General features: G+C 38.0%; 1 protein-coding gene across 1 annotated transcript in view; it reads left to right on the top strand.

Moving 5' to 3' along the window:
• The window catches only part of LOC129650951 (uncharacterized), a 36667-nt gene that overhangs the window by 14229 nt on the left and 2275 nt on the right, over positions 1 to 20163 (top strand). The window contains exons 2-3 of the mRNA XM_055579714.1: positions 15497 to 15654; positions 17487 to 17594. Of these exons, the coding sequence (XP_055435689.1) occupies positions 15497 to 15654; positions 17487 to 17594 (266 nt within the window). The remainder of the gene's footprint in view (positions 1 to 15496; positions 15655 to 17486; positions 17595 to 20163) is intronic.

Raw genomic sequence — 20163 nt, forward strand, 5'->3', positions numbered from 1 at the left:
ATCCTGTTTTATTATTATATTTTGGATGTGTGGTGGTAAATAACTTATCTTTTTTTTATAGTTCAAAGATTTTTTAATCACAAGGAGCCACATGTGGACCCTATAAAAATCATTATACCCTAGACTTTGAGCCCAATGCCTTGAATGGAAAGTTTTGGGGTATCTGAGATAAGGATGAGACTATTTTGCATTTGATGAGTTGAGAATACTTGCGGTCATAGGATTGGACAGTGGCAGATTGTACTCTGCGTACCCTTACATTTTGCCAAGTAACTGCAATACCTTACTTCCATGTGGGGGTAATCTACCACATTTCTTTTCACTGGGCTCAATCACCTAGACATGGTCATGAACTCAGCCAAGATTATTCTAATTGCCTAACCAATAACAGCTGACAATAGACACGTGTACCACAGAGTTTAATATTTTTGCCACTGAAATGAGTGTGGTGGTTTGTTATATGACATAATTATTCAAAAAACTAAGATCATTGCATCTGGTCCCAATACTTCATTGCAAATAGATGGAGAAAAATGGAAACAGTGACAGACTTCATTTTCTTGGGCTCCAAAATCGCCACGGATGGTGACTGTAGCCATGAAATTAAAAGACATTTGCTCCTTGGAAGAAAAGCTATGACAAACCTAGACAGCATATTAAAAAGCAGAGACATCACTTTGCCAACAGAGATTTGTCTAGTCAAAGCTATGGTTTTTCCATTAGTCATGTATGGATGGGAGAGTTGGGCCATAAAGAAGGTTGAGCACCAAATAACTGATGCTTTCAAACTGTGGTGCTGGAGAAGACTGCTGAAAGTCCCTTGGACTACAAAGAGATCAAATCAGTCAATCCTAAAGGAAATCAGTTTTTAATATTCATTGGAAGGACTGATGCTGAAGCTCCAACATTTTGGCGACCTGATGTGAAGAGCCAACTCATTCGAAAAGACCCTGATACTAGGAAAGATGAGAGCAAGAGGAGAAGGGGGTGACAGAGGATAAGAAAGTTTGGAGGGCATCACTGACTCAATGCACTTGAGTTTGAGCAAACTCTGGAAGATAGTAAAGGACTTGTAAAGCCAATAGAGCACATAAGTTAGAATACCAAAAAAGTTCTATTCTAAAATTACATTCCCAAATTTATAGTCTATAAATTGGAATACAAAGAAAAATCTGATGAACCAAAATTTGGTAGGAAAGGATTGCCAGAACAAAAATGGAGAACAAATAGTAAGACTTAAACTCATCTATATCAAAAATAACATTAAATGTAAATACACTAAACACACTGAGTAGAGAAATTTTCAGACTGAAAGAGCAAGATCAAATGACATGCACCCTACAAAAAATATTTTTTACATATAAAGACACTGGCAGGCTGAAAGTAAGAGGATAGAAAAATATACAACATGAAACCAGTAAGTATAAAAAAAAGTTTGTGTGCCTATAGAATGGCATAGACTTCAAGAATATTACTAGGGATAAGGGAGAATATGTCATAATGACAAAAAGGGAAATTTATCAGTAAGAAACATCAGTCCTAAACATGTGTAACACCTAAATAATCAGCTTCTAAACATATGGGAGGAAAATTGATGGAATAACAGAGAAAAATCAAAATATCCAAAATCATATTTGTAGATATTTAACACCTTTGTCTTAGTAATTGATATTAATAAATAAAAACTCAGAAAGGCTGTCAACAAGCCAAACAACAGAATCAGCTAACTTGACTTAAGTGACATTTATAAAACATAACTCCAGCACCTGCAAAGCATACAATTATTTTCAAGTGCACATGGAATGGTCACTGATATAGACCATATGTTAGCCCACAAAATAAGTCTTGGTAAATCCCAAGCCTGGAAATCTTGAAAGTATGCCCTCTGACCACATTGTAATTAAATTCAAAATCAACAAGTTGTATATAGTAAAATTCAAAGTATTTTGAAAGAAAGTGACAGAACCCTAAATAAACCATGTATCAAGGAGGAAATCATTACAGGGACTTCCCTGGTGGTCCAGTGGCTAAGACTCGATGCTCCCAATGCAAGAGACCCAGGTTCAATTCCTGGTCAGGGAACTAGATCTCACATGTCACAGCTAAGAGTTCACATGCTGCAACTAAAGACTACCCCATGCCACAACTAAAAGATCCTGCATGCCACAAAGATTCCACATGCCACTACTAAGACTTGGCACAGCCAAATAAATAAATAAAACAAAATACTTTTTAAAAGTAAATATTTTATATAAAATAATACTAAAAACACAACACTTCAAAATTTGTGGGATAAAGCTAAAATGTTATATAAGAGAATCTTTATAGTTTTAAAAGACTATATTAGAAATATAAAGTTTAAAATAAATGATTTACATTTATGCTTTAGTAAACTAGAAAAATAAAAGCAAATTAAACCAAAATAATTAGAAAGATCATAATAAATATAACAATAGAAATCAATGAAATAAAAAACATACAAACAACAGAGAAAATAACATTTTTGAGTCTTCGAAAATCTTAAGAAAATTAATAAAACCCATAAGTACTGGTCAAGAAAAAAAGAAAAAAATTTAGTGCCAATAATAAAAGATGAGATATCACTATAGATCCCCATGTGACTGCAGCCATGAAATTGAAAAAGGTTTACTCCTTGGAAGGAAAGTTATGACCAACCTAGATAGCACATTAAAAAGCAGAGGCCATCACTTTGCCAACAAAGGTCCATCTAGTCAAGGCTATGGTTTTTCCAATGGTTATATACAGATGTGAGAGTTGGACTATGAAGAAAGTTGAGCGCCAAAGAACTGATGCTTTTGAACTGTGGTGTTGGAGAAGACTCTTGACAGTCCCTTGGACTGCAGGGAGATTCAACCAGTCCATCCTAAAGGAGATCAGTCCTGAGTGTTCATTGGAAGGACTCATGTTGAAGCTGAAACTCCAATACTTTAGTCACCTGATGCAGAGAGCTGATTCATTGGAAAAGACCCTGATGCTGGGAAAGATTGGGGGCAGGAGGAGAAAGGGACGACAGAGGATAAGATGGTTGGATGGCATCACCGACTCAATGGACATGGGTTTGGGTGGACTGGGAGTTGGTGATGGACAGGGAGGCCTGGCATGCTGCGATTCATGGGGTCACAGAGTCAGACATGACTGAGCGACTGAACTGAACTGAATATAAAAGGATAATAAATGAACAAAATAAACAACTTTTGCCAGTAAACCTGATAAGTTAGAGAAAATGGATATATTCTTTGAAAAGTATTATTTACCGTTAGTTCCATCCATAGGATTTTCCAGGTAAGAATACTGGAGTGGGTTGCCATTTCCTTCTCCAAAGGATCTTCCTGACCCAGGGATCGAATCCAGGTCTCCCGCATTGTAGGCAGACGCTTTACCATCTGAGCCACCAGAGAAATCCCAGCAAAGTTAGCTCAAGAATAAGCAGAATGGCAAATTTTTATATATTTATTAATAATATTAAGTTAGAAAGGAAAATAAAAAATTTTCCAATAAATAAAACTCCAGAGCTAGATGGTTTCACTAGTGAATTTTATCATATATTTAATAAGGAAATAGTGACAATTTTACACAAGATTTTTCACTTACTAAAGAAAGGAATGCTTTTCAATTCATTTTATGAAGGAAGCATAAAAATAACAAAATCAGACAAAGATATCAGAAGAAAACATTATTACAGACTATTATTTATTAAGAACAAAAATGCAAAAATTCTCAACAGAATCATATCAAATAGAATCAGCACTGTGTACCAAGATAACACTTCATGACTAAGTAGGGTTTATCCCATGAATGCAAAGTTATTTAAACATTTAGAAACTGATCAGTGTATTTCATCATATCGACAGAACAAAAGAAAAAGTCAATTTAATATCTCAGTACTTTGAGAAAAAGCACTGGAAAAATTCAAACACTTATAATAAAAACCAGAAATAGAAGGGACTTTTCTTAACTTGATAAAATGTGTACATAAAATACTTACAGCTAACCTACTTAAAGATCAGAAACTGAATACTAAGAGCAGAAATAAGGCAAGAATCTCCACTCTTCCTCCAGATCAGGAACAAGGCAATGGTGACCACTCTCACCACTATAATTCAATATAGTTTTGGAAGTCTTAGCCACAGCAATCAGAGAAGAAAAAGAAATAAAAGGAAATCAGATTGGAAAAGAAGAAGTAAAACTCTCACTATTTGCAGATGACATGATACTGTACATAGAAAACCCTAAAAATGCCACCAGAAAATTACTAGAGCTAACCAACAAATACAGTAAAGTTGCAAGATATAAAAGTAATCTGCAGAAATCCATGGCACTCCTATACACTACCAGTGAAAAATTAGAAAGAGAAATTAGGGGGAAAAAATCCCATTTACCATTGCAACAAAAAGAATAAAATACCTAGGAATAAACCTACCTAAAGAGACAAAAGACCTATATAAAGAAAACTATAAGACACAGATGAAAGAAATTAAAGATGACGCAAACAGATGGAGACATATATTATGTTCTTGGACTGGAAGAATCAATATTGTGAAAATGACTATACTACCCAAAGCAATCTATAGGTTCAATGCAATCCCTATCAAATTACCAACTGCATTTGTCACAAAATTAGAACAAAAAATTTCACAGTTTGTATGGAAACACAAAAGACCCTGAATAACCAAAGCAATGGTGAGAAAGAAAAATGTAGGAATCAACCTTATTGACTTCAGACTATACTACAAAGCTACAGTAATCAAGACAGTATTGTACTGGCACAAAAACAGAAATATACATCAATGAAACAAGATAGAAAGCCCAGAGATAAATCATGCACCTATGGGTACCTTATCTTTGATAAAGGAGGCAAGAATATTCAGTAGAGAAAAGACAGCCTCTTCAATAAATGGTGCTGGGAAAAGAATGAAATCAGAACACTTCATAACACTGTACACAAAATAAACTCAAAATGTATTAAAGAATGAAATGTAAGGCCAGAAACTATAAAACTCTTAGAGGAAAACATAGGCAAAACACTCGTAGACATAAGTCACAGCAAATCCTCTTTGACCCACCTCCTAGAGTAATGGATTTGAAACAAAAATAAACAAGTGGGACCTAATTAAATTTAAAAGTTCTTTTTACAGAAAGGAAATGATAAAAAAGATGAAAAGGCAACCCTCAGGATGGGCGTAAATAATTGCAAATGAAACAACTGACAAAGGATTAATTTCCAAAATATACAAGCAGCTCATACAGCTCAATACCAGAAAAATGGAAAACTCAATCAAAAAGTGGGAGGAAGACCTGAACAAACATTTCTCCAAAGAAGACATACAGATGGCCAAAAAATATATAAAAAGATGTTCAACGTTGCTGTTTATTCAGTTCAGTTCAGTTGCTCAGTTGTGTCTGACTCTTTGTGACCCCATGGACCGCAGCACTCCAGGCCTCTCTGTCCATCACCAACTCCCAGAGTCCACCTAAACCCATGTCCATTGAGTCAGGGATACAATCCAACCATCTCATCTTCTGTCGTCCCCTTCTCCTCCTGCCCCCAATCTTTCCCAGCATCAGGGTCTTTTCCAATGAGTCAGCTCTTTACAACTGGTGCCCAAAGTATTGGAGTTTCAGCTTCAACATCAGTCCTTCCAATGAACACCCAGGACTGATTTCCTTCAGGATGGACTGGTTGGATCTCCTTTCAGCCCAAGGGACTCTCAAGAGTCTTCTCCAGCACCACAGTTCAAAAGCATCAATTCTTCACTGTTCAGCTTTCTTTATAGTTCAACTCTAACATTCATACATGACCACTGGAAAAACCATAGCCTTGACTAGACGGACTTTTGTTGACAAAGTGATGTCTCTGCTTTTGAATATGCTATCTAGGTTGGTCATAACTTTCCTTCCAAGAAGCAAGCGTCTTTTAATTTCATGGCTGCAATCACCATCTGCAGTGATTTTGGAGCCCAGAAAAATAAAGTCAGCCACTGTTTCCCCATCTATTTCCCATGAAGTGATGGAACCAGATGCCATGATCTTAGTTTTCTGAATGTTGACCTTTAAGCCAACTTTTTCACTCTCCACTTTCACTTTCATCCAGAGGCTCTTTAGTTTTTCTTCACTTTCTGCCATAAGGGTGGTGTCATCTGCATATCTGAGGTTATTGATATTTCTCCTGGAAATCTTGATTCCAGCTTGTGCTTCTTCCAGCCCAGCATTTCTCATGATGTACTCTGCATCTAAGTTAAATAAGTAGGGTGACAGTATACAGCCTTGACGTACTCCTTTTCCTATTTGGAACCAGTCTGTTGTTCCATGTCCAGTTCTAACTGTTGCTTCCTGACCTGCATACAGATTTCTCAGGAGGCAGGTCCGGTGGTCTGGTATGCCCATCTCTTTCAGAATTTTCCACAGTTTATTGTGATCCACACAGTCAAAGGCTTTGGCATAGTCAATAAAGCAGAAATAGATGTTTTTCTGGAACTCTCTTGCTTTTTCAATGATCCAGTGGATGTTGGCAATTTGACCTCTGGTTCCTCTGCCTTTTCTAAAACTAGAAACATCTAAACATTTCTAAAACTTGAACATCTGGAAGTTCATGGTTTACGTATTGCTGAAGCCTGGCCTGGAGAATTTTGAGCATTACTTTACTAGCATGTGAGATGAGTGTAACCGTGCAGTAGCTTTAGCATGCTTTGGCATTGCCTTTCTTTGGGATTGGAATGAAAATTGACCTTTTCCAGTCCTGTGGCCACTGCTGAGTTTTCCAAATTTGCTGGCATATTGAGTGCAGCACTTTCATTGCATCATCTTCCAGGATTTGAAATAGCTCAACTGGAATTCCATCACCTCCACTAGCTTTGTTCGTAGTGATGCTTCCTAAGGCCCACCTGACTTCACATTCCAGGATGTCTGGCTCTAGGTGAGTGTGAGTGATCACACCTTTGTGATTATCTGGCTCATGAAGATCTTTTTTGTACAGTTCTTCTGTGTATTCTTGCCACCTCTTCTTAATATCTTCTGCTTCTGTTAGGTCCCTACCATTTCTGTCCTTTACTGAGCCCATTTTGCATGAAATGTTCCCTAGGTATCTCTAATTTTCTTAAAGAGATCTCTAGTCTTTCCCATTCTATTGTTTTCCTCTATTTCTTTGCATTGATCACTGAGGAAGGCTTTCTTATCTCTCCTTGCTATTCTTTGAAATTCTGCATTCAGATGTTTATATCTTTCCTTTTCTCCTTTGCTTTTCGCTTCTCTTCTTTTCACAGCTATTTGTAAGGCCTCCCCAGACAGCCATTTTGCTTTTTTGCATTTCTTTTCCATGGGAATGGTCTTGATCCCTGTCTCCTGTACAATGTCACGAACCTCATTCCATAGTTCATCAGGCACTCTATCTGTCAGATCTAGGCCCTTAAATCTATTTCTCACTTCCACTGTATAGTCATAAGGGATTTGATTTAGGTCGTGCCTGAATGGTCTAGTGGTTTCCCCACTTTCTTCAATTTCAGTCTGAATTTGGCAAAAAGGAGTTCATGATCTGAGCCACAGTCAGCTCCCAGTCTTGTTTTTGCTGACTGTATAGAGCTTCTCCATCTTTGGCTGCAAAGAATATAATCAATCTGATTTTGGTGTTGACCATCTGGTGATGTCCATATGTAGAGTCTTCTCTTGTGTTATTGGGAGAGGGTATTTGCTATAACCTGTGCGTTCTCTTGGCAGAAGTCTGTTAGCCTTTGCCCTGCTTCATTCTGTACTCCAAGGCCAAATTTGCCTGTTATTCCAGGTGTTTCTTGCATCTTATTAGAGAAATGCAAATCAAAACTACTATCACATCACACCAATCAGAATGGCCATCATCAAAAAATCTACAAACAATAAATGCTGGAGACAGTGTGGAGAAAAAGAAACCTCTTGCACTGTTGGCATGAATGTAAATTGGTACAGCCACCATGGAGAACAATGGAAATTCCTTTAACAATCTAGAAGTAAAACTACCACATTACCCAGCAATCCCACTACTGGGCAAATATATCCTGAGAAAACCATAACTGAAAAAAAGATATATGTAGCCCAACATTCATAGCAGCACAATTTATAATAGCTAGGACATGGAAACAACCTAGATGTCCATCAACAGATGAATGGATAAAGTTGTGGTAGATATATACAATGGAATATTACTCAGCCATAAAAGGAATGCATTTGAGTCAGTTCTAGTCAGGTGGATGAACCTAGAGCCTGTTATACAGAGTGAAGTCAAAAAGAGAAAATCAAATTTTGTATATTAACATATATATATATATACAGAATCTAGAAAAATGATACTAATGAACCTATTTGCAGGGTAGGAATAGCAATGCAAACATAGAGAACAGACTTTGGAAATAGTATGGGTAGGAGAGGGTGGGACAAACTGATATATATACATTACCATGTGTAAAATAGCTAGCTAGTGGAAAGCTGCTGTACAGACACAGGGAGCTCAACCCAGTGCTCTGTGACAACCTAGAGGAGTGGGATGGGGTGGGAAGTCAGGGGGAGGTTCAGGAGAGAGAGGACATATTGGTATTTGTGGCTTATTCATGTTGTTGTATGGCAGAAGCCAACACAATATTGAAAAGCAATTATCTGCCAATAAAAATAAATTTTTAAAAAGAAAAATATCCACTCTTGCAGTTTCTATTTAATGTTATACTGGAGTTCCAGCCAGTGCAATAAGACAAGAAAAGAAATAAATGTCATAAAGATTAAAAACAAGTAAACCTGTTTATATTGTCAGATGATGTTTATCTTGTTGAAAATACCAAGGAATCTACCCCCAAAAAGTACTAAAATTACTAAGGGAATTCAGCAAGATCACAAGATACAAGATCAATATATGAAAATCAGATATAAATTGGTTATCATTGAAATTTAAAACCTCTTATCTTCAAGAGAAATTGTTAAACTAAAAAGCCATGTCCTACTGGAATAAAATATTCACAAAATTTATGTGCATAAAAGACAAATAAAATATGAACAAGAGTCTTTTATACATATTCCACAAGAGAAGATATAGCATATATAATAAGCACATGAAAAGATGCACAGTCATTAGTCATCATGGTAATCCACATTAGAGCCAAAAATGAGATACTACTAGGGTGCTGTGCTGCTATGCTGTGCTTAGTCACTCAGTCATGTCCAACTCTTTGTGACCCCATGGACTGTAGCCCACCAGACTCCTCTGTCCATGGGGATTCTCCAGGCAACAATACTAGAGTGAGTTGCCATGCCCACCTCCAGAGGATCTACCCAACCCAGGAATCAAATCCAGGTGTCCCACATTGCAGGTGGATTCTTTACCATCTGAGCCACCAGGAAGGCCAAGAATACTGGAGTGAGTAGCCTATCCCTTCTCCAGGGGATCTTCCTGATCCAGGAATCGAACCAGGGTCTCCTGCATTACAGGCAGATTCTTTACCACCTGAGCTATCAGGAAAGCTCTAGGGTTACCAAATTTAAAAGTATGAAAATTCTAAGTGTTGACAAAGATGTGGAACAAATTGATTTTCATACATCCCTAGTGGGTACAACTACTTTGACCATTTTGGAAAAGAGTTTGGTAGTTTTTAGGAAGTCAAATGTACATTTATTAGGACTTCTCCAGTAGTCCAGTGGCTAAGGCTCCACGTTCCCAGTGCAGAGGGTCGGAGTTTGATCCCTGGTCAGGAAACTAGATCTCATATGCCACAATTAAAAGAGTTCACATGTGGCAACTAAAAGATCCTGCATGCCACAGTGAAGATCAAAGATCCCACATGCCATGACTAAGACCCAGGACAGACAAATAAATAAAAATAAATAAATTTTTAAAATATATATAGACATTTATCACATGATTTGGCAGCTCCACTTCTAGATATTTACCCAAAGAGAAATAAATATATATGTATACCTCCAAAAAAATTTCAAAAATGCTATTAGTTTTGTTTGTAAGAGTCCCAAACTGAAAACAACTCAAATGTCCATCAAGAAGGGAATAGATAAAAACACCATTGGATGATCATAAGGTGATGTCATAGTCAACAGTTTTTTTTTAATTACTGCTTTAAGCAGTAATATGGATGATTTTCTAAAATGTATGACTAATGGAAAAGATCAGACAAGTCCTAGTACAAGCAAAACAGTTTCTAGTCAAAGAAAATCAATGATAGGTGCCAAGAGAAAGGTGGAGTGACTGACTGCAAAGGGACGCAAGAAAACATTCTAGAACAACAGAAATCTATGTCATGAGTGGGGTGGTGGTAACATGGATGCATATGTTTGTCAAAACTTGTTCAACTATTCACTTAAACATATGTTTATAAATTATGGCTCAATACATTTGATTTAAAAAATAATCATTCTGACAAGAACAATGAAGACAGTCACGGGGCAAGGATAGAAGGAAAAAATATCATGAGGTACGCACAGTAAGTTTACCTCTTCATTTGAGGATAGGAAGACATTTTTGTAACTGCAATAATGACTCTCTATTCCCAGATAAAGACTAATGAGAATAAAAGCAGTTTCAAAGAACTCAATTCAGCCCTTAGTAGAACGGGCTTTTTTTTTTTTTCATTGAAAGATAATTGCTTTACAGTATTGTGTAGAACAGGCATTTTTAATGTGAAATAAGGAAAAGGACATTAAAAGGTAATGGGGACTAAGTCTTATTCCAGGAGGCACTCTAACAGAAGCAGGGAAGAAGCATATACTATTCAGAACATTGATATAACCCATTGGTTTCATAGAAGTAGAACTTTCCTACTTCAGAATTATGAGGCTATATGAATATATTTTCTGTTTTCAATATGAGTTAGATTGAATTGTCCTGGAGAATAAATGCTTGTTCTTGGGAGAGATGTGAACATATGTCTTTAATTTTAAAGAAACAGATATGCTCACAAGTCAAGCTGCAGAGCCCTGGATGCCCACTTCCACTCCATCCCTCTTCTGTGAACAGCAAAAGATCTTAGACACCATTGACCCTTTCTCTCAGAGTCCAGACCAAACACCCTAGATCTGAATCTTGGTTATTTGAATGTGGGATAAGGAATACTTTCAAGTACTTGATTTTCTTTGGGTTTTGGCATGAAGACCCCAGGCAGGTGGGTTAGGATTATCAAGAGATGAGAAGGAATTCAAAAAAAAAAGGGGGGGGTGCACAAACCTTGGATCAGAGGAGCAGGTTAGCAAATGGCTTGAATCCTTAGGCAACTCCCTTTGGACTCCTAGGTAAACCATATCTAGCAAGAAATTTAAACTTGACCCCCTTGTGTTATAATTCCCATCACAAACTGCTATATACCTTCAGTGAATAACTGTAAATTTCCACAAAGCCTGATAAGATGATCTTGGGGAAGCTCAAGCCAAGTTACAAGGGAGAAGAGAGTCAGCCCTTCTGAACTTCATAGGGCCTCTGATAGGGGCTTAACTTAGATCTGATAAAGTGTGTTGAATTCCATGAAAACCAACTAGTTCACTAGTTTTCCATGAAAACCAAACTAGTTCAGTGAGCCTGAAAGAAAAAATGAGTAAAGGGGGAGAAGCAGAGGCTCCTTCTTTTGGAAGCAAAGTGCCAGAATGCTAAGAGAAAGAGGGAAGAAAGATATTCTCAAGCAATAAAAACCAAGAGTGACAAATATTTACTGTGTACTACAATGCACCTAGTACTGTTACAAGGCCTTAGGGCATAGCAGCTCTTACAGTTTCCCAATCACATTAGAAACAGGCATTATTATTATTTCAGCAATAGTGAAATTGATGTTCAGGGGATTCTAATAAATTGCTAGAGGCTATATAACTAGTTAATGTTGCATGATGTCAGGTTTAAAATTCAAGTTTCTACAGGTTAGAAGTCATAATTTAGAAAAAGAAGGGAAAGTCACAGAATAGGAAAGAGAAATGAATCCAAACTCACATAGCAGAAGAGTGCAGCAGGAGGAGGGTACACAATTTCTATGATATTAGGCCAGGATAACACTGAAACCTCACTCTTCTTGGATGTGGCAATTAGCTATTTAGCCAGCAGTCACCACTCTTCTGTGAGATCCTTCACTCTGAAATCCTCAGACTAGTTGAAGCCTCTTTTTTCTTGAATCTTAAAATGTAGCTACAGATACCAGCAGAGGTACCGTCTCCATCTGGAAACTTGTTAGAAATGCACATTCTCATATCCATCCCCAGAGTAGAAACTCTGGTGGAGAGGTTCAGCAAATGCATTTTTAATATAATTTCGTGTTTTTTAGTCTAAAACAACACAGATTTGTTATCTTGCAGTTATGTTGGTTAGAATTCCTAAATAGACCTCACTTGGCTAAAGCTAAGGTATCAGTAGGGCTGAGCTTCTTTCTGGAGATACTAGAGGAGAATTCACTTTCCTGCTTTTTCCAGCTTCTAGAAGCCACCTGCTTTCCTTGGCTCTAGTCTCTTATTCCATCTTCAAAGTCAGCAGCAATGAGTCAAGTCCTTCTCATATCACACCACTCTGACCTCCTCTTCTGCCTCCCTCTTCTGCTTTTAAGGAGACTGGTGCTGACTGGACCCAATCAGATAATCCAGGAGAATCTCCCTAGTTTAAGATCAACTAATTAGTAACCTTAATTCCATCTGCAATTTTGTCTGGGCTTAAACTACAGACATCTTAAGCAGCTATATGTAGCCAGCCGGAAAGTGTTGCTGGCCACTCAAAAGTTTGAGATCCAGCACTTAGGCCTCAGCTTTTGTCAAAGGCTTGTCCCCAGGTCTCCCCAGGCCACATGATTAGAGCTCCAGTTTCCAGAATATGAAAGAAACTAGACCATAGCTAAAAGGCCCAGGTACAAATGATGTTATTAGGGTGAAATCACAACCACCAGGCTGCAATGAACTTTTCCCTGCTACTGAAGCTTGTCACCTTTGAAATATCATCATTAAGAACCTGGATGGTATTCAAGAGCTAGTATAATTTACAAAGAATCTGTTAAGCCAGGCTTGTGGAGTTGTTCTGCTACACGAGCATTTTTCACTTTAATGATTAGGTTGAGAAGAAAAGGAACCAGCTCTCCTATCCAGGTAGTCGAGCTGAGCTGTCTTTTCTCAGATGCTTCTATGTCTACGACAAAAGCTTCACACTGAAAAATAATGGGCCCTGGTTGTTGGGTCATTGAATATTCCTTTATTCCTCCTAATCTCTGCAGTAACAGAATTTGGATATATGAGTAGCAGACAGAGATCACCGATAATGCTCTGTCTTGGTTGAAAACATTTTGCCAAAGATGCTGTGCACATTTCCTCAATTAGATTTTTTCATTAAATTTCCTTGTACTTTTCTTTTTTTTTCCTCCAAACTTGAACCTGACCTAATGTTCACCTTGATATTTAGTTGATGCTGACTGGCTTATTTTCTTCTTTCTTTTTTAATATGCAGTGTTCATAAGAACATGTTTTAAGAGTTACATGTGGGCAAAAAGGTTACTCAAGCCGAATTAAACCAAATTACAGTAAGTAACAATAGAGGAAATAAGATATTTCATTAAAATGATATATTCTTATTATGTATTATCATGTATTTAATACAGGACTTGCTATACATCACAAGTGTGTTATTACTATGCATATTTAGGGTAGGAAAGTAATGAAAACAATATTTCATTCTGTAATAGTAAAGTAGTGTTACGGGCAAAATTTGAATGGGAAGCAGTAAAATCAAAAAGTAAACCTGATAATCTCTGAAATAAGGTTAGGATGGGAGGGTAGGTATGGGGAGAGGGTGCTTGAAAGAGATGTGGAAGGAAACAGATAACTGGGAGAGAAAATAAATTCCCATTTGTTCGGCAGTAGGTCTGTGTTTGTGAGTGCTAAAATTAGTGGGGGCTCCAAGCTGTAGTGAACCAGGGTTCACTTTGATGGGGAAAGCAAGAAACAATTGAACCCCATGGTCAAGAGAGCCACCACCATTTCTTGAGTAGGAGGAGACAGTTGAAGACGAAAAATGTGCTAAAATAAAACAAGAAGGAAGTGGTCACAATCTTAAGGGAATGAGGAGTAGGACAGCCAAAAACTCCAAACAAAATCAGGGTGCTGCAATAAATTTACCCCAAACAAATACATCGAGGCAAGCCCATTTCTCCTTCTCAGGTTCAGAGCGTTATTTTCTCTGTGCACATTGGAATGGCCTGGAAAGTCTTTATCTCTGGAGTTATGCTTCCAGATTTCTCTTTACTCGGGAATTGAAGCAAAAGAGTACACACTTAAATGGTTCAGGAAACCATGACGCAAATATTTCGAGGTATTTAGGAACCATGGGGTGTGTGAGACACACACAATGCCTTTGCATCTTAACTCAAATCCAGTGGCATGGGCTTCCCTAGTGACTCAGTGGTAAAGAATCTGCCTACCAATGCAGGAGACATGGGTTTGATCCCTGCTTCAAGAAGATCCCACATGCCACAGAGCAACTCAGCCCGTGCACCACAACTAAAGAGCCTGTGCGCCACAACTAGTGAAGACCACAGGCCCTAGCGCCCACGCTCCACAGGAAGAGAAGCCACTGCGATGAGAAGCCTGAGCACCACAACTAGAGAGCAGCCACTGCTCACTGCAACGAGAGAAAAGCCCATGCAGCAACGAAGACTCAGTGCAGCCGAAAACAACTAACTAAATAAAAATTATTTTTAAAATTCCAGCAGCGTGTGAATCCCACTTTAAGCACAAGGAAGGTATATTGCCTTCATTTGTTCACTTTAAACGACCTGAGTATAATTCACACTGAAGTTGCTATGAAGGAGGAAGTAGGATAGATTAACCTTTCCGTGCCACACCTGGTCTCCGGATTTCCCAACGTGTTAATGAATTTCCTGAGATGGGAGCGTCAGACCTGCTGGCAGTACATTAATCTGAAGGAGCATGCAGCAATACATCCTTTAGACTCAAAGGTGGGTGAACCAATTTAGAAAATGTTAAATCAAGTCCAAGCCATTCCCTAAAGACAGTACCAACTGCAAAGCCCAAAGACATCTGGAAAAGTTACTCTGGCACAGCTTACTCAGTTGCTGCTGAATTTCTAGCCTACTTTCTTCATTTGCATCTAGAAAATAGGGGATTTGACCCTATGCCTCTCTGAAATTCCTGCAGAGTAAAGAGGAATTATAAACATAACAAGAAGTTATTTCTCTAATGTACCAACCCATAGGTCAGCACCTACTCTGTTCAATATGCCTGTGGAGATAACAGATATTTTTAATGAGCAGCCTGACTATAGAGATAAATATATGCTTTTAAAAAGATATCTTGTCATTGGAAGTAACTGAGGATGAGAATCTACTGGGAAGTAAGCATTTTTAAAGTTATTTTTAGATTTTTTTTTCTGGTGGAATTCAAAAGCATGTTTAAGATGGGCTGGTGAACATGATAAGCAGATAAGAAGACAGCACAAAGGAATCTCATTCTTAAAGGGATTTACTAAATTTAAACACCTGAGGCCAAATCCAGTGTGAACAAAACTGGAAAGCCCACCTGGGCTGTGTTCTGGAGGAGTCAGGCTGGGCAACGCTTCACAGAAACCAAGGGGCGTCTATGCAGATGTGTGCGGAGTAGGAACAGGAAGAGGGACAGGATCCTGGCGATTCTTCGACCTAAGTATATAAACCCAAGGGATGGAGAGAATTGCAGATAAAATGGAGATAGTTCAGGGAGAAAGAAACTGAAAAGTAGCTCCCCCAGCACCACTGAGGAGCCTGGACAGTGAGCGAAGCAGAGGGCAGACCTTGCTCTGTCCTGCTCCAAATGATTCGTTTGCCCAAATTCTCACTTCCCCGGGACCAGGGCAGAGAAGACAGTTTCTCTTTGTTACTCTAGCCCTAAAACTGAGTGGGATACCAGACATAGAGCAGAGGGGTTCATAAATGTGCAGACTGAATCAATATGGCAACCATTCAACCCACATGTGAAACCACATGTGGTGGGATCATATCCCCGACACTTAATCTTGGTGTTCCCTTAGGTTTCCTGCCCCTCTGCCTTAGAACTTATACCCGGAGGGCTTGGCTTTTTCCAGGAGCCTGCATGGATTGGCAGAAGTTACGTATTGTGTGAGCTGCCGTAGGCTATAAGACTGCAGCTTTAATTTCAGGAGATACTATTAGATTACTTGCCAAAAAACTCTACAGCAATTCACATTTCAGAAGTTTATGAGTATACGCTTTTTCCTGCTTTCCTACCTAAAATTATTATCCTCATTTTAGTTTTTGACAATCAGATAGGTATAAAGGGAAAGTTAATAACTGCTTTCATTTATATTTTACTCACTAGTAGTCAATGTGAGCATATTCTCATGTATTTATTGGCAATTTGTATTTGTTCATCTGTAAATTACTTATTCATTTTTAATCTATTTTTCTATTACATTGTCTCTTTTGTTTATTTGTTTTTACTAATTTGTAAAAGTCCATTAAACATGATAGATATTAGCTCTGTTACACATTTTAAATTTGCTTCCATATAAAATTCTTCTGTTAATTCTGCTTATGTTATCTTTGTGTGCCCACTGTGGTGAATTTAGGCATAAAGAATGTGAGGCACCTCCCTGGTCATCCAGTAGCTAAGACTCCATGCTCCTAATGCAGGAAGCGTGGGTTCCATTCCTGGTCCGGGAACTAGGTCCCACATGTTGCACCTAAGAGTTCAAATGCTGCCACTAAAGATCCACGACAAAGATCAAAGATCCACGTGCTGCAACTAAAGTCCTGGCACAGCTAAGAAAATAAAGAAAAATATTTTTTTAAAAAGGGGACATTAGCTGTTTTATATTTTGGTGGAGCAGTGGAGAAACTGACTCAGGGTTAAGAATCAAAGAATGTTGTCCAATCTGTGATGCAGAACCAACCCATCTGGGATTATTACACCCAACACGCGTGCCAGCAACTTGCTTCACTGCAACCACAGGGCTAACGTCCCCACGGTTGGTGAGCAGGCCTCTCTCTTCAGTTGGACATAATAGGGAAGTATGTCATCCTGACCACAAGTTGGCAGCTCCCTTGAGATCTGAGGGTCACCTGTCTTAGGATGTAGCTGAACATGAGGATGGCAGAACAGGCAGACAGAAGCCAAGCGTGGCAGCATTAAACCACCGCCTGAAACAGTCTTAAAGTCAGTGATTCCTCTGTATTCCTTGTTCGATGAAATAACAACTATCCAGATCATTTAAGCTTACATCAGGGTTTCTGATACTTGAGCCGAAAATGTCCTAAGAGATGCAGAAGACACCATGTTCTGATACTTTTGTTCGTGGTGGACATTTAAAAACATTTTCTATGTTTCCGACAATAGATCAATTGATCTAGGAAACCACCCACACTATATAGGTTTTCTAATTTATGTCGGAAGCAGCAAGTAAAATTCTCTTATGATGTGTTCTATATTGTCCAGTATTTTCAAATACCTTTTAACTCATTGGTGCTGTTCTTTCAAAGGGAAACAGACAGTGTTATTTTGTTGAAAAAGGTGAAGAAAATACTAGAGCTCCACATTGCTCAGATTTCTCAGTGGACCCTAAGCAGTAAGGCTCCACAGAACACCAGGTGAGAAACACTGCTGTAATGCCACCACTGTCTAAGAGTAAAGTTCACCCTATAGTTTGTTTTAGTTCTATTTTGCAGATTTTTAAAATTTATTTTAGATACATATTCATTTGGTTCAAACACCAAAAACATGAAATGTCATTTGGTAAAACATATCTCTACATCCCCCATACCACATTTATCCAGTTCCCTGTCTGGCCAGTGTTATGTTTAATATTCCTATGTCCAGATAATCTTTAAATTAATATGAATATAAAAATTGTATATACTACACAGCTACATATATTCACACACACCTATATATTTTATTTTTGTAGTGCTTTAGATAAATGGTAGCTTACTGTATACATATATGCATATATGTACATGGCTTAAAGCTCAACATTCAGAAAATGAAGATCATGGCATCTGGTCCCATCACTTCATGGGAAATAGATGGGGAAATAGTGGAAACAGTGTCAGACTTTATCTTTTTGGGCTCCAAAATCACTGCAGATGGTGACTGCAGCCATGAAATTAAAAGACGCTTACTCCTTGGAAGAAAAGTTATGACCAATCTAGATAGCATATTGAACAGCAGAGACATTACTTTGCCAACAAAGGTCCGTCTAGTCAAGGCTATGGTTTTTCCAGTGGTCATGTATGGATGCGAGAGTTGGACTGTGAAGAAAGCTGAGTGCCGAAGAATTGATGCTTTTGAACTGTGGTGTTGGAGAAGACTCTTGAGAGTCCCTTGGACTGCAAGGAGATCCAACCAGTCCATTCTGAAGGAGATCAGCCCTGGGTGTTCTTTGGAAGGAATGATGCTGAAGCTGAAACTCCAGTACTTTGGCCACCTCATGCGAAGAGTTGACTCATTGGAAAAGACTCTGATGCTGGGAGGGATTAGGGGCAGGAGGAAAAGGGGACAACAGAGAATGAGATGGCTGGATGGCATCACAGACTCGATGGACGTGAGTTTGAGTGAACTCTGGGAGATGGTGATGGACAGGGAGGCCTGGCGTGCTGCGACTCATGGGGTCGCAAAGAGTCAGACACGACTGAGCAACTGAACTGAACTGAACTGATGATATGTATATGTGTGTATATATTTGTATATGTCAAAATTTTTCCCCTGATAATGTATACCAGGGACCTCTCTACCTTAGAGATAGATAACACAATGTTCTATTATAGATATAGAGCATGACTAATCAGTTCCTTGCTGATGGCATTAAGATGTTTCTGTGTTTTTGCTATTATAAATAACTCTGTTGTGAATAATCTTGTACATGTGTCATTTCAAACGTACTTGAGCATATCTACAGGATACATGCTGAGACATGGAATTTCTGGGTGACAGGGTAAATACATTTGTAAGTTTGATATATACTTTCCAGTCTCTAATTGCACTAATTTGCATTCCCACCAGTCATGAATGTCTGTTTCCTCCACTGCCTCACCATTATCTTGTGTTATCAAATTTTTAGATTTCTGCCAATATTATAGAATACGATTGGATCTCTGTTTTTTACTTCTGTTTTTCCTTCTATGAATGAGATTGCACATCACTGCCTACGTGTAAGAGTTATTTGAAAGTCATCAGTCATCTTCTGTGAACTTCCAGTCTCCTTCTTTGCCTGTTTTGGTTTGTTGCTCTTTTTCTTACTTAGAGTTTATAGAAATTCTATATTTGAGAAGTTAACCACTTATCAGTGATGTCATTTGCAAATATTATTCTCAGTTTGTCATTTGTATTTTTTACTTACAGCATTTTTGCCATGCAAAATATTGTATCTTAATCTGTGTACAAATTAGATTTGTTTACAAATATTTGATGGCTTTTTCATCTTGTGTCAGCTACAAAGGACTTTTCCACTCCAAGGCTAAATACTATTCTCCATGTTTTCTTTTTATTATTATTATGTGTTTCACTTTTGAGACTGACTTTAGCAATTTTCCAATTTTCATGCCAAGTATTGTGAAATATACTAGGATATTCACCTACTCCAATATCATTTCCTTTATAGTCCATCTTTTCCACATTGATTGAGATTAAACCTTTATCATACATAAGGAGTCCATTTCTTGATTTCATAGCATTGATCTGCCTATTCATTTTCCAGTGTCATAATGTTTAACACCTTGAGAAATATGGTCTATTTTTTAGGTGATAGCTCTGGTCTCCCTTCTTGCTTTTCTTTTATTGAGCTTTGGTTATTCTTAGTTGAAATGGACCAATTTCTTGAAAGACACAATCTACAAAAACTCACATGAGTTGAAACAGATTTTCTGAACAGGCATACCTATGTATCTTAAATAAATTGAATCAATAATTAATTGCTTTCCAAAACAGAAAGTGCCAGGTCCTGATGGTTTCACAGGTGAATTCTACCAAACACTGAAGGAAAAAATTATACCAATTCTCTACCATCTTTTGTAGAAAATAAAAGCAGAAGAGACTGTCTTATGAGGCCAGCACTATCCTAATACCAAAATCAGATTGTGGTGCTGGGGAAGATTCTTGAGAGTCCCTTGGACTGCAAGGAGATCAAACCAGTCAATCCTAAAGGAAATTAGTCCTGAATGC

Source organism: Bubalus kerabau, chromosome 4, assembly GCF_029407905.1.
Source record: "Bubalus kerabau isolate K-KA32 ecotype Philippines breed swamp buffalo chromosome 4, PCC_UOA_SB_1v2, whole genome shotgun sequence".
NCBI classification, from domain to species: Eukaryota; Metazoa; Chordata; class Mammalia; order Artiodactyla; family Bovidae; genus Bubalus; species Bubalus kerabau.